At 36.6% G+C, this 18,941-nt stretch overlaps 1 protein-coding gene across 1 annotated transcript in view; it reads right to left on the bottom strand.

The window, feature by feature from the left end:
- LOC148949183 (piwi-like protein Siwi) overlaps positions 1-15,426 on the bottom strand; it is a 68,024-nt gene extending 52,598 nt beyond the window's left edge. Inside the window, exons 1-2 of the mRNA XM_089093228.1 lie at positions 15,196-15,426; positions 8,819-8,956 (exon numbers count right to left, since the gene is read on the bottom strand). Coding sequence (XP_088949354.1) covers positions 8,819-8,956; positions 15,196-15,406 — 349 coding nt within the window. The 5' untranslated portion in view covers positions 15,407-15,426. The remainder of the gene's footprint in view (positions 1-8,818; positions 8,957-15,195) is intronic.
- Positions 15,427-18,941: the final 3,515 nt, after the last annotated feature.

Here is an 18,941-nt window from a genome sequence, read left to right as displayed (position 1 = left end):
TATGAAAGGGATGTTCGTATAAACTTCATAGAGGGCTCATTTGATTGGAAATGGAAATTTCTAGTTCACTTTTTAAGAGTTAAGAGAGTTAAGGGCAACTAGCCCCCCCCCCCACACGCCCTTTTTTCCCCCAACTCATCCGCGACAAATTTTGAGATAGCCAGTTTTTTGAAAATTGTTCAAAAATTAGATAACAAAAACTTCAGTGTCAACACAATCCCCCAGGGCCCGGGGGGTAGGCGTTATAAGTATTGTCCTGGGGGCGTATATGGTTCTTATGAAAGGGATGCCCGTATAAACGCCAGAGGACTCATTTGATTGAGAATTGAAAGTTCTAGTCCGTTTTTTAAGTCAAAAGATATCCGAGGGCGACTAGCCCCCCCCCCCATACCCTTTTTTCCCCAAGCCGATCCGATGAAATTTTTAAAATAGCCAATTCATTAAAAATAGTCCAAAAGTCGGATCAGAAAAATTCATGTGTCGACGCAGCCCCCCAGGGCCCGGAGGCAGGCGTTGTGAGTAATGCTGTGGGGGTGTATATAGTTCTAATGGAAGGGATGCTCGTACAAACTTCGGAGAGGGCTTATTTGATTGGAAATTGAAAGTTCTCGTTCACTTTTTAAGAATCAAAAGAGATCGGAGGGCAACAAGCCCCCCCCCCTCCACGCCCTTAATGCATCAGATAAAAATTTTAAGAAAAGACATTTTGTTAAAAATAGTTCAAATTTCAGATAACAAAAACTCCTGTGTCGACACAGCCCCCCAGGGTCCGGGGGTAGGCAATGCAATTTATGCCCTGGGGGCATATATGGTTGTTATGTAAGGGATGTCCGTATAAACTTCATAGAGAGCTCATTTGATTGGAAATTGAAAGTTCTAATTCCCTTTTTAAGAGTCAAGTGATCGGAGGGCAGCTAGCCTCCCCCCACACTCCATTTATTTTTTTCCCCAGAGGCACTTCATATAGAAGGGGTCGCCGTATAAACTTCAAAGGGGGCTCATTCGATTGGAAATCGAGTCTTCTAGTGCCATTTTTAAGAGTCAAAAGTGATCAGAGGGCAACTAGCCCACCCCCCAAGCCCTTTTTCCCCAAATACATCTGATAAAAATTTGAGGTAGCCATTTTGTTAAAAATAGTTCAATGATCATATAAGAAAAACTCCTTTACGTAGGGCCATTTCGTTAAAAATAGTTCTAAGCTCAGATAAGAAAACTTTCTGTGTCGACCCAATCCACATGGGCCCGGGACAGGTGTTGTAAATATTGCACTAGGGGCATATTTGATTGTTATGGAAAGTATGCTCGTATAAACTTCGGAGAGGGCTCATTTGATTGGAAATTGAAAGTTCTAGGTCACTTTTAAAGAGTCAAAAGATATCCGAGGGCAACTAGCCACCCCAGCCCCTCTATGCCCTTTTTTCCTCAAACCCATCCGATAAGAACTTTGAGAGAGCCATTTTTTTAAAATAGTTCAAAGATCATATAATGAAAACTCTGGACTCACAACCCCCCAGGAGCCGGAGACAGGCGTTGTAAGTAATGCTCTGGGGGCATATACAGTTCTTATGGAATGGATGTTCGTATAACTTCGGAGAGGGTTCATATGATTGGAAATTGAAAGTTAACGTTCACCTTTTAAGAGTCAAAAGAGATCGGAGGGCAACTAGTCTCCCCTCTCCACGCTCTATTTTCCTCAAATCTATCCGATAAGACCTTTGAGAGCCATTTTTTTCAAAATGGTTCAAAGATCATATAACGAAAACTCCGGGGTCGATAAAATCCTTCAGGGCCCGGAGTAGGCGTTGTAAAATATGCCTGGGGGCATATACAGCTGTTGTGGAAGGGATGATCGTATAAACTTTATAGAGGGCTCATTTGATTGGAAGTTGAAAATTCAATTTCAGTTTATAATAGTCAAGAGACATCAGAGGACAACCCTCCCCCCACGCCACTCTTTCCCCAAGTTCGTTTAATATAATTTTTTAAATAGTCGGTTTGTTAAAAATGGTTCTAAGGTCTGATAAGAAACTCTGGTGTCAACACGTCCCTCCAGGGCCTAGTGACAGGAGTTACAAGTTATGCCCTGGGGGCATATATTGTTCTTATTGAAGGAATGATTGTATAAACCTTAGACAGGACTGATTTGAATAGAAATCGGCAATTATTGATCAATTTTTATGGGCCAAAAGACATCGGAGGCCGCTAGCCCTCCCCCACGCCCTTTTTTCCCCAAACTCATTCGATAAAAATTTTGAGATAACCATTTTTTTTAAACAGTTCAAAAGTCAGATAACAAAAACTCCGGTGTCGACACAACCCCCCAGGGCCCGGGAGGTAGGCATTGTAAGCTATGTCCTGGAGCCGTATATGAAAGGGATGCTTGTATAAACTTCAGAGGGCTCATTTGAATGGAAACTAAAAGTTCTAGTTTATTTTCTCAGAGCAAAAAAAGATCGGAGGGCAACTAACCCGTCCCACCCTCCACGCCTTTGGATTTATCGGATGGATGAGCCAATGACGTAGTAGGTTATAGACTGTTACAGTGAGAGAAGGAGGTGATACCCAAACTCTTGTTTGTAGTGATTTTTGTTCGTTTCAAGCTTGATTGGCATATTCAGTTTAAGTTTCACTCGTTTTAGATTTATTTATTCCTTTACATTAGTATCTAATGTATGTTTGTTTGCATTGATTGTTTATTTAATTTCTGTTCGTTTTAAGTTTCATTTATACTACAATAGCAAAAATTTTTTTTTCGTTTTAAGCTTGATATTAATATTAAATCTAAGCATTAATCGCTTTAAGATCTATTTATTTATTTATGTTATTACTTGTTGTATTGTTTTTGATATGATTGTTTATTTAAATTCTGTTCGTTTTGGGTTTCATTTATTCTTTAATAGTAATGTCTGGTCGTTTTGAATTTCATTTTAACAGGTATTTGTATCTGCTGAGCTTAAGTTTAAAGGGGCCTTTACTTTTCTTTGAACAACTTATTTTTCGAAAGTTTTCTTTAATTAATCACCTAAAAGACAAACAAAAACACTTCAAACTCACCAAAATACAAAAAGTCACGTAAATAAAAAACCTATTGAAAATGAAAAATATCCAACCAAGAGGGGGCAGGGGATTGATGAAGAAAATGTAAAAATCCTACGGTGACGCCTGTGTAGAAACAGTATTTACATTTTCAGTTAATGTTTCAAAAGCCCACCAAATAGGCCTAAGAATTAGACAAAAATATCAAGATCTGTCGTTCCAGTACAGCCTGTCTTCAAAAACTAATATTTTCATTTGAGAAGAAAGTCCAGCTTTGGTTCATTTAGACCTTAACACATATCTTGCCATCAAAAATAACGTGCCATGTAATACACAATAAAAACTTTTTTCGTCAACTCAAAAACATTTGTACCGTTTTACTTGGGTGTGGTTACAATCAGGTTTACCAACTGTCAAACGTCTAAAAAGAGTGCAAATCAAAGCCAAAAGTGATTTTTGCTCTAAAAAGAGTGCAGGTCAAAAAATATGTACATCCCCTATTAGTCAAAAAATGTGTGCCTCTTAGGCAAAAGAGTTCATTGCAAGCGAGAAAGTGCAAGATGGCAACCTGGTTTCTTGGGTCAAATGCTCTTTTGATGAATATGCCAACTACTGACGTTTATAGAGAATGAAAACTGACATCCAAAAAGAGTGATTTTCACTCTTCCACATCCCCACTGAAAAAAGAGCGCATTTCACACTAAAAGTGTGCAAGTTGGCAACCCTCTTTACAATACCAAACGGTACATTCCCTACAAATTCAGTGACATCTTTAAGTAATGAATTGGATAAGAAACAAATGTATCCCAGGCCAAAACTACTAGGAAATTTTACGAAAGTATTGCAATTTCAGTCCTAAACATGGGATTTTGGGAAAAGAATGTTTATCTGTTATTATCCTTGAAATTATATCCAGCTTATTTTTTAATATCTTTTCAAATCTTGGGACTTTTTTTATATAAGTGATTCTAGAGAGGTGTCTAAATTGTCAGTAGTACAACTGATGATTACCTTAGCCAATTTTCTAAAAAGCGAAGATATTCAAAACATCGATTTCAAGGATACTTTTGGATATCCCATTCATCTTATTTTTATATTCCAACTAATCTATAAAAAAATGGGGGGGGGGGGGGTGTAGGGGAGGAGGAGGTTACAGAAACCATCTTCCCTTAAACAAGGACATGTACTTTACATAGAGTAGATGTATTTTTGTAACTTTTATACGAGACAGAGAAAATTTTGGGGACGTGGAGCGCACCGGGTAGCCCCCCCCCCCTCCCCCAAGGTACGTCAATAGTAGCATAAGCAGAGGATATACTATTTATCAGCAGATCCAAACCTAACTCCCAGTCTGTACATTACACTAGCAGTATATTTACAAGTGGCGGGCTCTATCTTAAGGTTCAATTTCACCGGGGTAGTTATGTACGATATTGTTCTTTTCTCCAACGGTTTTAATACATTAAAAAAAAAAAATGATTTTCTTTTTTTTTGCTAAAGACAAGTTTAGATTTTCCTCTAAGATGTCAAAGTAATATCATATTCTGCCTCAGTGAACGAATGCATTTGAGGCTATTGAATCCGATATTACAAGTTGTAGTAACCTGTGACATAAACAATGCAGTGCATACATAAAATAGAGCATTATGAAACGTAACAGTAACTACGTTTTAAAGAAGCAAAAAAAACGTCGAATAATTTTGAAAAACCATCAAAGAAACAGTAACAGAATGATGGTTTCAGGAATAAAATCATATTTCTGAAATTCCTCTTGGGAGGCGATTGAAATACACTACCATCTCAAGTTCAGAGCGTCTCGAAAAAAAAATACAATAAATTGTAACAATCAAAAAGCTGATTTTGCGATCAGCAATTCATCATAGCCTCAGAGCTATCGGTGACTATCTGGAAATGGGAAGGTAAGTGATCTCGGACCTATCCCACTATTACATAACTATACACAAATATAAGAAAGACTAACTTTGGGTGAAATATATACCTTTATTCCAGAATTAACTATTTTTTTTTAATTTTTGACTGTAGTTGAGTAATAGGCTTCAGTTTGGTACTATATACAACCTTGCAAAGTCTACAAATCAAAGATTATTTTGTACCTCCTGGTCTACCTTTCCTAGTCACTGACAAGCGATGACTCACGACATAAATGAAATCTCACCACATCAATTTTAATCAAGCTCATTTTACGAGTCATACCAATGGTATCACAATGATAGTGATACCAATTTTCATTTATTGGCTGTTCTTTGTGCTCAGCACATCCCTAGCAACATTAGTAGGTATATTTCTCACTTTAATATTGTCATCATCCCGCCTAAAAGTTACATTTAAAATTTTTATATTTCTGAGATTCATGCCAAGATCCTACCTCCGAGAACAACTTGGCAAACGAATTTACAATCGAACTTGGCAATCGTCTACCAAGCGTGAAAATGCCAGATACAACTTTTAGCCATGACAACAACAATTTTCAACAGAACAGTTCTTAAACACTTTAGCTTTTAAACACTTCTGAAGGATAACTAGGCCATTTGGGTTTTACAGAAACATTTTGTCTTGACTCTAGGTTAAAAGAGGGATTTTAAAAATGAGGAGATGAACCCTTTACTCCCTTTCCCATGTGTTACCATGATGTAAGTTAAATCTGGCATAATTATAACAGGGGAACTAGCCACTTTCAAGCAGAGGCACTGATATATTTCATTCCTCACTACCATCTGACTTGCGTGCGGAGAGGTGCTGTTCGAATTCTATTTTATTTACGCGCAGTGGCGTTGTTTGACATTTGTATACCAATCTATAATTTTGGTTTATAAATATGAACAGGATGGATATTTTTGATATTCAACCTCCGCACAGCGAGCCCATTTTTCAAATTTCAAATCAACCTAGTGATCGTTTTTAACGAATGTACCGAAAATGAAATCGCGATGGAAACTGGCTCTGGCACAAGAAGCACCAGTTTTCCCCTTTCATATCCAGCCAGTAGCTCTTGACTTCTTTTCGAGAGTACCCCACGCCGTCTCTTTTCCCCAGAGTTCCCCCACCGTATTCATCCCCAGATTTCCCCCACTGTATTCATCCCCAAACCCCCACACTCATATTACACCCAAAAATCCACTTCCTTTCGACTCCGTTCTTCTCCGTGCGTCCAAGAAGTTACCGACTGGTTCTGGACTCCACCCGTTATTTGCCAAAACAAATCCGACCCCTCCCCTCTCAGAAACCCTCCACCGTACTTCCCTCTCCCAGCATCATCTTGCCTTCCCATCCAACCATATAAAGAACACTCCCAATTTGACTTATTCCCGGATCACCAAAAAACCTTTCTCCCATCCCTTGCACTTTATTCCCCTGGCTATCCTACCGATGTGACCTTGGTTTGAGAGTTCCCACATGCAAAAATTATCCTATAATAAATAGCCTGCCTCAAAAATTATCCGCTCCATCCCGTCACCCAGTTAAAGCTTCATTCTTCAAGTCCAACCATAAACCAGTGAACGCTTAACTGATTACCCGTGATTAATCAGATAAAAGATATAGTTTCCCCTCTTTAATAGAAGATTTTACCCGCAGCTCTCTCAATTTACCCCCAACTTTTAAAAGTGAACCTCTTCCCTCCCTCTTCAAAACCGGTTTAGTAGTCTCTCGGATCAGGGTGGTGAGTTTGAGCCTTACGACAAACCTCCCTACAATACCCCGAATGATAATATTTCACTTTTAGGGCATGTTCTCTCCACTCCCAGCATTTATTTTAATACTTACACCCTGCCAAAGTTGTCTCAGAGCAAAGCTTTTTTGAAGAAACCTGTTGTTAAAGAGTTTGATAAAAAATGTTATCATGTCCCGGTTTTCCTCCTTACAAACGCCGAAAATTTGAATTTTGAAAAGTTAGTTGAGTTACAAGCAACAGCAACATTGAACCATATTTATATAATTCCAGTTACTGAAGTCCAGACACAAAATCCAGATCTCCTTAAAATGACTGGTTTTCAGGAGTTTATAAAGCTACGCCCGGTTGACCACCCACTGGAGAAAAAAGGAAGAGTAGTAATGATTTTCGCTAAAGATTGCCTATCTCCTCCCCTTATCCATGTACCAGGTCTATGCGATTGAGATGAAATCATTTGGATATCTACAGAGCCCAAATGCCTACCGCGGCCTTACACTAATCTAATAATTTGCTCTTTTTATTATTCACCAGGACAGAATGCTTGTTCTCGTCGTAAAAAAACATGACAGGCTACAAGCAAGTCTCGACTTTGTGACGACTGAGTATCCAAATGCCAGCATCCTCATAGCAGGAGACGCGAACGAACTAAGTCTTAATTATCTGTGCAATGATCAGAAGCTTAAGCAAATTGTTGATGTCCCTACTACATAAGGTGGTACCAGTTTGGATGTTATTTGCACCAACCTTAAAACCTACAATATTCCAACTACCCTTCCCCCCCCCCCCGCGGTGGTAGCTATCATTTCATGCTAGATCTGAAACCATTGCTAGTTTTAAAAACAAATTACTCAGCTTCTGAATTTTCGTACCGGCCAATAACAAGTCAATGTCTTTTTGATTTTGGATCTTGGATTACGTCTGAGAGATGGGATGATGTGTCGTGTGTAAATCATAATTCAAAGGTTAGTTTGTTTCAAACAAAATTAATGACAAATTACCAAAATTGTTTCCCAGAGGTTACCATCAAGGTATGTTCCTCAGATAAACCTACTAAAATTTGCCAGTAAAATCATCATCCCCGAACCCTACCTTCCCGCCCGAAACAGACCATCCCGTATAAAGTACCAAAAAATCCCCAAACTGACTCCCATCCCCGCTAAACATGAAAGATATCGAAAGAGTTTTGTTCCGAGTTTTGTTGAGCTATATAATAGCCAGTAAAATTTTTCATTAATTTTATTGTTATCTATTATTTTTTTTTACTTTTTAACTAAGCTTTGACTCATATTTTTTACGTATTTTCAATGATTTTATTGTTTCCTATTTATTTATTTTTAGACTTTCTAACTAAGTGTTGACTGTTTTCATGTATTTTTTTTTTTTACAATAAATTATGTTTGACGTGAACGTCACGTTCTTTTGATATATATATATATATATATATATATATATATATATATATATATATATATATATATATATATATATATATATATATATATATATATATATATATATATATATATATATATATATATATATAGTGCTTCTGAGATATATATAGTGTTTTTTTTTTGGACGTAAAATTCAAATTCGGCAATCATGCTGCGAAAGAAATTTTTAGAATAAAATTCTATTCTTCTTCTTCTTCTTCCAACGTACTCTTAACTTGCATGAGGTAAACTCACATCAACAAATCTGAGCATTAGAAACAACCCATGAGTAAGACTTAGAAGTCATTTAAAGGAGGAAGCAAAGAAAAACAAGTCATGAGCCTCCTGAGCACAGATAAGTGTACAAGCTAGAAACATCTTACTGATAAAATAGTCTTTCATTGTCAGTACCCAGTGCCAACTATCTATCCAATAATAAAAAGATTTAAGATATTTTTACTGATGCAAAACCTTTTACATAGCCTGAAAATGTTTTGTTTTTATTTATAAAAGTACCTATTTTATGTACTTTCACAGAGTGCGTTTGAAAGGGGGGGGGAGTCTAGAAAACAGAAAAACTAGTTTAAACACTCAAGAAAAGCTACGGGACCAAAAAACAAATTATTGCCTCGCAAGGCCACTTAAATAGAAGATATACCTTGTTTCTTCGTATCTTTCGGTTTTGTGATGGTAATTGGGCGGTCTCCTCCCTCAAATCGAGAGTACCTTCCTCTGGTCGTTCCACGACCTGCAGATGCTTCCGGCTGGCCATTTCCGTTCCCATTTCCATTAGGGCCTGAATAATGAAAAAGAAGTAATACTGATCGTCTTATGCGAAGCACATCGAGGTTTGGTTTTCTCTGTGCTTACAATAGTTGAAAGACAAATTTTTCTTTGGATTGCACTTTTCACAATGAACTACAAAATACCTGTCATCGTCCCAAAACTCTAGTAGAATATTCCAATTCTAGTAGAATAAATTTCATTAGAAAAATTTCTAGGACAAATATTTGCATGGAAGAAAAGTTATTATTTTAAATTTTATCGCTTCAAGGTTGTGAAACCAGCCAAATTTATTAAAGTAATCAACTCGTTTGAGGAATATACGCAACTGCGAAAACTATATACCAAACTTCACCAGGATCAAAGACGCATACTACTTCCAGGCACACCAAGACGTCCTTGGGCGTCGAGGTATGCATACAAGTATTTACTTGTATTACTTGTAAGTACTTGTATTGGGTACTATACAGCTACTTGCGCTAGGTACTGTGCGAGTACTTACTGTGTTTTAAGGTGTCTGGCAATAAACCTCACAACACAATCATTCAATAGTGAATAAACCTCAAGAGATGATGCATTGCTGGTTTTTAAATCATGCTTCTTGTAATAGAAGGAACTTAATCAAAATGTTTCCTGAAATATCATGATGAGAAAAAATATTTATTTCTCTTTATTTGTTAAAAATAGTTATTTTTAAGTAATTTATTCGAAACAGTGGGAAGTTAAGAGTGAGTTGAACGGTTTTTTTTACAACAGAATTTCAAAATTAATAAAAAGTTATTGGTCAGGTTTGCTTCCGAAAGGATCATAATTGTAAGCCATACAAGCAACCAGATATGCCACTGGTTTAAAAAATCCATTCTTTTGCGTCTTAATACACCAGCTTTGTATGCTTAAAAGGGCACCAAAGAAGAAACCATCCCTTATTCCTAGAATTCTGATACTCTTTTTAGAGAATTTACCCTTTGGTGCCCAAAATTTAAATATTTGATTCTACAGATTTATTTTCCTTTATGCACCACCCTCACGCTGTTTTTTTTTTTTTTTTTTTTTTTTTTTTTTTTTTTTTTTTTTGAGGCAGTTCTTTAATCCTAAAAACTCTGTTATACAAAGATTTAGAAGTATGCTCTAATACCCTTATATTCTTTTGCCTCTTAATATACTTACTTTGCATACTTGAAGGGCTGACTAAATAACACAATGAAACAATTACATTCACCGTCTAATTTTAACGTGATAAAACAAAAGTACTTATATTTTCGATTCAATAAAAACCTTCAATAACCTAAAATCGCTAGGGGAATGGGAGTGGGTATTCCTCGAAGAAGCAGAGGTTGGATAAAAAAAATGGAGGTAAAAATAAAAAGGTATCAAAGAAGAAACCAATCCTTATTCCTTGCATTTTGATGCTCGTTTTAGAGAACAAAGGGTAACTGCTAGGCCAAATTTGACAGATTACCGAAGAGAGTGCGTTTTGGCACGCAATAGATAACATAAGAAATGTAAAACAATTATAGCGATTCATCTTAAATTTTATAAAAATCATCATATTTTGCGAAGAGGGGCCACTGACTACAAGCCGCCTGGTTTACATCTTGCAACGCCAATTGTGCCGCAAAGTTCCGCCACGTTAGGCACACTCCCCAAAACAGTGGGCACGTGGTGTACATGATTTCTGATAACGATCTCTCACCCCTCCCTCAGAAACACGATCGCGGCTTGCAGTGCCGCGGTGGAGGTGTTGGCATGTACATTCGGCAAGATATACAGTGCAAGCTGTTAAGCCAACCTACAGACACTGTCATGAAGTGATACAGAAAAGAATATATGTTATTCACTACAATAGTTGGAGCTAACATGAGCATACCAAGACCCAAAACAAGGTATCAAAAAACAAATAAAAATAACAAATAAATAGCAACACAAAAAATTATGGCAGTAAGTGCTGCTTCAAGGTCAATAAATTAAAATGAGTCAATAAAAAAATTAATATAAAATTAATATTATTAATATAAGTCAAGAATCAATTTTCACACTTAAAATAGTGAACGTTTATACAGAATATATCCGAAGAATAAAAATATAAATGGTTGGTACATCCAAAAAGACTCTCAGGCAAAGATCTAAAATTAACTGCATCAAACAGTAAATATTTGTCAAGATTGCACTATTAAAATTTTAAGTAAAATAAGGTTCACATGATATGTCTCTTGCTACAATAAGCTAGGTAAGTCAATAACGATGGACAATTATTTTTTATTTGTTGGAGTCTAGTGACTGGTCCTTCAGTAGGAGGCTCTCAAAATCGGGTAGTAGACCACGATGAGATGAGGAATTCAAACAATTTAGTCCAAATCGATGTCAACTCAAGTCTACGACTATCAAATGACTTCAAGTTGTTGTTTCCGTGCATCATCATATATTGAGTAGATATGTCCAGGTATCATTTTTACAGCTCTTGTTTGTATCATCTCAATTCTATCTGATTGATCTTTCATCAAACCCGGATGCCAAGCTGGACATGCATACTCAAGAGAAGGTATAACGTAGCTGCAGTATACAGACTTTAAAACCTCAGTTGGCATACCAAATCTTTTCAGGTTGGAAAATAAATGTAAAAGTGATGGACCTTTTTTTTAGCAAGAAAGCCAATGTGCGAATCCCATCTTAAATCTTCGTCCAAAAGTAATCTAAGTATTTTAACATTTTTCTTTGTCGGCAGTAGGGAAATGAGAGGAATGGTTGTCGACCTTTAGGAAGGAAAAAGTCATATAGGACCTCTTAGCTTCGCTTAAGGGCTGGGCACACGTAGCTTATTTCGGGAACTTATTTCAGCATCAGTGGACAAACGATAGCAGTAAAAAAAAAATTTCGAAAAAAAAATTGATTGCAAGAGATTTTCAAAACAAAGAATCATGGACACAGATAGTCAACTGGAGTTTATTAATAAGTGCATGATTGATCTCAGCTTAGTTCTCAGCTCAGTAGCGGGGTCTTTCACCACAGACATCTCTGGCTGACTTTATTTGTATCCTTATTTTTTGTGATGATGATGATGAAAATCAGCGCTGATTTTGTAAATCGGCGTCGAAAACTAGAAAAATTTTCAAGCTCAAATCGGCGCTGATTTGGAAATCAGTTCCCGAAATAAGCTACGTGTGCCCAGCCCTTTACCGTCAGTTTTACCTTTCCTAATTCAGCCTTTAGGTGATTAAAAATTCTCATCAAGTCAGACTGTTCCGCAGTCGGAGGGCTTAGTGGCAGCGGCAAGACAGTTAAATCACCAGCAAATTTAAAACGCTCACGAACTGCTGCTAAAATATGATTAAAAACATTAAGAAAAGAAAGTGGGCCTAATTTAGTCCCTTGTAGCGAACCACAAAGAATATAAAAATCCGTGTCTTATATTCGCAGTTGTGTACTATCCTGAAACTGCTAAGAACAAGAATGACGTATACATTATCTATAAACGTTTATTGACAATGTGCGCCGTCAGTACGCTGTTCCTGCGTTCGTAGTTACCGGTGTTCCAATCATACTCACAAACAATGAGTATCCAGCATGCTCGACTGCAGCAAGTTCTGAAAATTCCCACCCACCAGAGGCAGTACGCTGGATCTCATACTTACCAACCTTTCTGACTTACCTCCCTCCCCGTTCCCTCGATCCACTACAATGCTCCCATCACTCCATCATTCTGTGGCAAGCTAATACGGCTTTTCCCAGACTAAAGAAGAAGCCTACAACTCGACCCATGACTAAGGAGTCGCATAAGGAGTTCTTTCGAGAGAAAAAGAAAAAACAAACAAATAAAGACGCATACGTGATCCTGCTTTTGGCAAAAAATACCAGATTCCTCATTTTTGCAGATAGGAGCTTGAACCCTCTACAGTAGGGTTCTCTGATACGCTGGAACTGATCGTGTGATTTTCATTAAGATTATATGACTTTTAGGGGGTGTTTTCCCCTTTTTCGAAAAAAAGGGCAAATTTTCTCAGGCTTGTAACTTTTGATCAGGAATATTAAACTTGGTGAAACTTAAATAATTAAAATCAGCATAAAAATCTAATTCTTTTGATGTATCTATTGATATTAAAATTTCGCATTTTTTGGAGTTTCGGTTACTATTGAGACGAGTCACTCTTACTGGTTCGTTACCATGGCCTGTTTGATGAATAGGAACCTTCAACTTGGACGAAATTTATTCACTAACAGATATCAACCTCAAAGTCGAGTCACTAACTTTTTTATTCCTGCAAAAATATCATGAACATTTCCCCCAAAAAAGTTATGATAGGCGACGGCGACCAGCCTTGGATAACAAAGGAATTTAAAGCCCTAATCATGACGCGGTACAAGCTGCACGCAAGTGGTCAAACTGTTGCTTCCAAGATACTCCGAAACCACACAGTGAAAGTTAACAGCGCGGTACAGAAAGCATACATTCGCGATAAAGTATCGCCACTTCTGACAGCTGCCCCCGAAAATGGCACTCTTAGGTCAAGCGGCTATCTGGTAAGACTTTTAGCAGTGATCTGAAGGTACAAAAGACAATGGAACTTTTCTATCGTCAGCCGAAACGAACACAATCTTTGCAAATATGTATTCGACTTACTCATCACTCACTGAAACAGATGTCGAAAGTCTCACAGCTGACCTTTCAGACTACCAGTTAGCTGAGATACCTGAATTAGCAGGCAATTGCAACATCATAGAGAGCTGTTTAAGGACTTATTTAAAAGCTAATTTTTAAATCTAGGTGTTTTTTATATTCAACTCGATAACATCGTCCTTTACAATCCTCCCTCTCATCCTTTTGACAATTTTCAGTGGGCTGACCAGCAGAAGTGGCAGACTACTGCAATATCGTAGGTAGATGCTTAATGGCTCATTTTTAAGTCCTATATTGTATCTATGTTCTCTTTGTTTGTCTTGGTAAGTCCATCATAAAGTGCCATATCGTACCAAGTACAAATCTATGTGGTCCAAAACCAATGGCCAGAAGTCTGTGTAATTCCTTTTTGGTCCCACCCCTCTCAGCCAATTTATCAACCTAGTAAAGAGCAACACAACCCTAGTGACTGAAAGTACAAAAACAAGTTTTGAAAAAAATGTCAATCGAGAAAAATTGGCTTTTGAAGCTGATTCAGAAATGGTGATTAATACTTCAATTTATCTTATAGTAAAACTTTATTACGAAAAGAAAACTTGTGGGGATTCCAAAAGAGACTGAAGCCCTCAAAATGCATGTACATTTGGGGCTCACAATTGTCTCTTCGTTTTCGTCCCTTGTTCACTACAGCCATAGTCATTTAGGATAAAATTTTATTCAATAGCAGAAGGATACTCAAGGTTTATATCTTCTTGGGACTTCACTTTCAAGCTCACGAATTAAGACCTGAAGTTGTAGCTTGCAATAGTCAAATCTTGACTTTTTTGGGTGGCTTTTTGTTCTTTTACATTTTTTCTGCCAAATAATTCGAGTTCTTCTAAAACGTTTAAGTCCAAGAAACAAAAAATAGTCAAAGCCTACTTTCTTATAGGAAGCCAAAATTTTTTGCTGCAATGCAGAGAAAAATGTCAATACTGATTACAAGAATTTTTGTAAATTATGTAAACTACAATGTCTAAAATTCGTTTACTGTCTTTCAGCTTTCTAAAATCCCTATATATATTTCATAAAGGGTAGCATTTCATAAACAGCGGTACTTTTTACCATCAATTTCCCAAAGATACCAAAGATAATATACCCCTTGAACTCTTTCTAAGACTAAACTCCAGATTTTTTATGGAAATTTCAAGAAGGGTGCTAAGTGAAGTTTGTGGAAATACAGAGCAAAGATGAAACTCAAAACAAACAAATATTATTGCTTTGCAGTTTATTTAACATATACCTACAATATTCGTCCTAGTAAACTGACTAAATATCTCTATCTGACTCTCTAACTATATCCAACTATCCCTAAACTGACTCTGATATTCTAAATTTGCAAAATTCAAAAAACCATCTGTTTACTGTTTTGGAAGAATTAAAATTGCATACTAATATCAAACATTTAACATGAATATTAAACTAAAATTAATATTACGGATTTCATGGACAGTGAAAGACTAAATTAGTCTTTTTTTTGCTATGATGTTTTGTTTTTTTCCAGATATTTTTTTTGGACATGGTTTTTACAAGTTTTTCCGTAAACTGTGAATTATCTATGAACACAACTTTTTTCTAGGCCAACAAATTGTAACCCCTACCTAAAGCCAATGCTGCCATTTGACCTGTTACTTGCTCTGGCGCTCTTGTTGGCACTGTTCCAGGTGCTTGCTGTGAATGCATTGGTGCTGCACCCCTTCCAATACTTGGCTCTGGGGGTCTAGCCCCCACAGGTCGTCCAGCTGGAGCTGGTTCCTGCGGTCGAGCACGACCTCTAGCTCTTCCTCGGGCTCTGCCTGATCCTTCTTCCATCTGCAAGAAGAGCAAAAAATGTCAATAGAAAACATGTTTCACAAAATATCTTGACAATTTAGTCAGGTTATTTATTAATAACCAATGCACAAAATTGCACAAAAAGTAAAAATCTAACAGCAATAAAGGAGCCATTCTACTTTAAAAAGGCATCAACGAACAACTTTTGTTTATTACATAAAAACACTGATTTAAGCTACTCAATGTTTCCATACTCAATAATTTAACTGCTGCTTAGCCTTAGATTTCTATAGAAAGTTTATAACTTGCCCGAGCTGTTACATTCAAGGGCAAAAAAATTAAGCTGAGACATTCCTAAATGGAAGCCTTGGGCACTAATGGGTTGAATACAATACTTAACAGTCTAGGAAATTAGCAATCATAAGTAATTCTATCATATGTTTTATAATTAGATCATCCAATTCTTTTTTAAAGGAATTTATTGAGTCAAATTCATTTCCTCCATCTGAATTTTCAAGTTTGAACTCTAAATACCTAAGGACAATATCTAAATATCCACATCGAATGTCATCAAGTTTAACCACATCAGTTGTTCCATTTTGAACATCCAGCATATTTTTGAGTGTAATACTTCTGTAGGTGACCTTGTGCTGTATTTTGAACTCTTTTCCATCCCAAGAAATAACCTTGACGTACAATGTGGTTGGATTTTTCTGGTGTTCTTCAGTTGAGTCTTCTGCTTTAAGAATGCTAGCATCAATTTCATTGACAAAAGTGTAAAATTCTTTAGAAAGTTGCTTTGCAAGCAACTCTTCATTGAACCATTCCACCTCTTTTTTATTTAGAAACTCACAAACTATTTTCAAATAATATTCAGGAATGTTTTTCAATGTCACTTCATTCATAGATCCATTTGGAGTTTCCAACATATTTTTGAGTGCAGTGGCCTTGTAAGCAATCTTCTGTTCTATCTTAAATTCTTTTTTGTCACTAGATATAAGCTTAACTGTATCTGAAGGGATTTCTTCTCCTTTATGTTTGGTAAGCCCTGGCCTATAAGGCTGTTGACATTACTTCCATTGGCAGTACTGTTTTCATTTAAACAACTCATGACAATATTATAAATCACTTGCTAATAACCATAAAACCACGTGTCAAGTATGAAGAACCTATCAAAAATCAAAACTAAATTTAATTTTTTCAGGTGTTTTTCTATTTTTAAATAAAAAATTAAAAAGGTCTGGTCTTTAAAATGGCAAGGCTATGTACTTGATCTCCTTCTCCCACTAAGAATCCTAACAAGGTCATAGATTTCAATAGGAAAATGGATGTGGATGGCTCTACACTAGAAGGGCTGATGTAATAAAGCTCCATCCCTTCCCCCTCCAAAGGCTAATAACCTCTGATAAACTTGAATAAACTTTTGTGTTGTAAAAGTAAAACTTTCGGACAAATCTCCCCCACAAATGATTTCCATAGTGTTTTAAGCCTCATAACTTTACTGAATCTTAATTAATAGGTATCAGGGAATTAGAAAACGATATGTTTACATGGAAAAAAAAATCTTAGTATGGCTTTAAGTCCTACTCAATTCACTAAAATGGTGTTTTCAAAACCTAGAATAACAAATACTGAAGCCAAAACAAAGGAATTTTTTTAATGAGAAAACAGGCATGGGCCTAGATTTGTCATCTATATAAATTTTTTAAACCCTCATAAATAGGGAAGGAGTAGAGACAATAGCTTGAAAACATGTACCTATTATACTTTAGGCCTTGATTCAATATATTTAGAAGCAGCATTAAAAGGCACATCAAATGGTTTTAGTTTAGCTTTTGGCTATTGTAGTAATTAAAAATCTTCAATGTTTGTCACAAAAAGATGAATATACCACTTACACACCTTTTACAGGTGATTCTGGTAACCCTGCACTAAGATTTTTCCTAAAAAGACATTACTGTAATAGCACAAGTGGTACAATTAAAATCTTCTTTCCATGCTTGGTGATTCTGCCTACATGTGGCCCCATCAGAAAGGACAAGGCAAATGTCACAGTAGCAGTCATTATAGTTGGAGATTGTTGAATAGGGAAGATAATGATATTACATCTTTATAATTATAATGTTCCCTTTTCAGAAGGAATCTTCATGCAGGATTACATAACACTCATGGCAATGGTACAACATTCTCCCTCCTACTGGGGCCAGAAATACTAGTGGACTATTTATAAACTGAGGAAAATATTGTTCCTTGAGTTCCCATGGAACCCAAGGGACAACTTTCCCCTGTTCCTTTGGAAAATATCGTAATTTGAGTTCCAAAGCTGAGGAACCCACAAAATTTGAGAAATAGAAATTTCATCCACATTTTGAAGTAAGAAATGTGTTATAATAGTATTTTCTTGTGGGGTTTTATATCTAGACTAAGGCTATACCTGGCCTCACAAATGAAATGGGAGATAAAATTGTTATTTTAGGGGAGATTATGTTTGAAGTATTTAGGGGGGAATTGAATGGTACTACTCTTTTGTTACTATAGTGTATTCTCAGGAGGAATCTTCATACAGAGTAATCCTGATTTCAAATAAGCTACTTGTCAAAGTTATTAACACCTGGGCAACATTTGAAGGAAGTCCTACATGCAGTTTCAAACTCTAAAAATGAAAACTACTTTAAAACAATTAGAACTACAAAGACTACTTATATCATTCTTAAAGGTAGATTACATCATTTTAACCCTACCCTCTCCCCAGATGCATAGACATACACCTCACTTTATGTATTTCTGTTGCATAAATAATTATTATTACTAGTACTACTACTAACAACTCATCACAGCACCAAGCCGCCTGAGGCCAACACAGCTATGCACGCTCCTCCTCCACCCCAATCTATTCAAAGCCTCCCTTTTTACACCCGCCCACGAAGTTCCCATTTCCTTTAAATCTTTCTTTATGACGTCCTCCCCCCAGACGGGGATGACCTGCTTTCCGTTTGGCCCTACATGGTTGGCCAAGAAGAACAATCTTTGGCAATATGTCATCCTTCATCCGCACCACATGCCCTAACCACCTCAACTTTTCTTTCATTATAGACCTAGAAAGCGGTATTGAACCACATTTTTCATATAGCCTATTGTTTGAAATACGGTCAGTCAGCCAGGTACCCAGAACAATCCTTAAGCGATTTCTCTGGAAAACATCTAGCAAATCTTCATCTGCTTTTCAGAGCATGCATGCTTCAGAGCCATATTTGACCACTGTCATAACTGTAGCTTCTAATATTCTAATCTTGGTTTGCAGACTTATCTTCCTATTCTTCCAGACTTTTTTTAACTATGGAAAAACACCCTGAGCCTTGGCTATTCTACATTTAACATCTTCACTGCTCCCATCGTCTTAATTAATAATGATACAAGGATAAGTGAAGCTGACCACCTGATCTTTCCCTTACCAAACATCATCTTTTCATCTTCACTAATTTCTAGCCCTAGCGACTTAGCCTTCTTAACATTAATTTTCAAACCAATTCTAGCACCCTGAACTCGCAAAACCTCTAAAACTTCATTCATTTTG

This window comes from Artemia sp. Qi Xiang Cuo, chromosome 8, assembly GCF_049724085.1.
Source record: "Artemia sp. Qi Xiang Cuo chromosome 8, ASM4972408v1, whole genome shotgun sequence".
Lineage (NCBI taxonomy): Eukaryota > Metazoa > Arthropoda > Branchiopoda > Anostraca > Artemiidae > Artemia > Artemia sp. Qi Xiang Cuo.
Note: the sequence above shows the minus strand (reverse complement) of the source record. Positions and strands in the feature narration are given on the sequence as shown.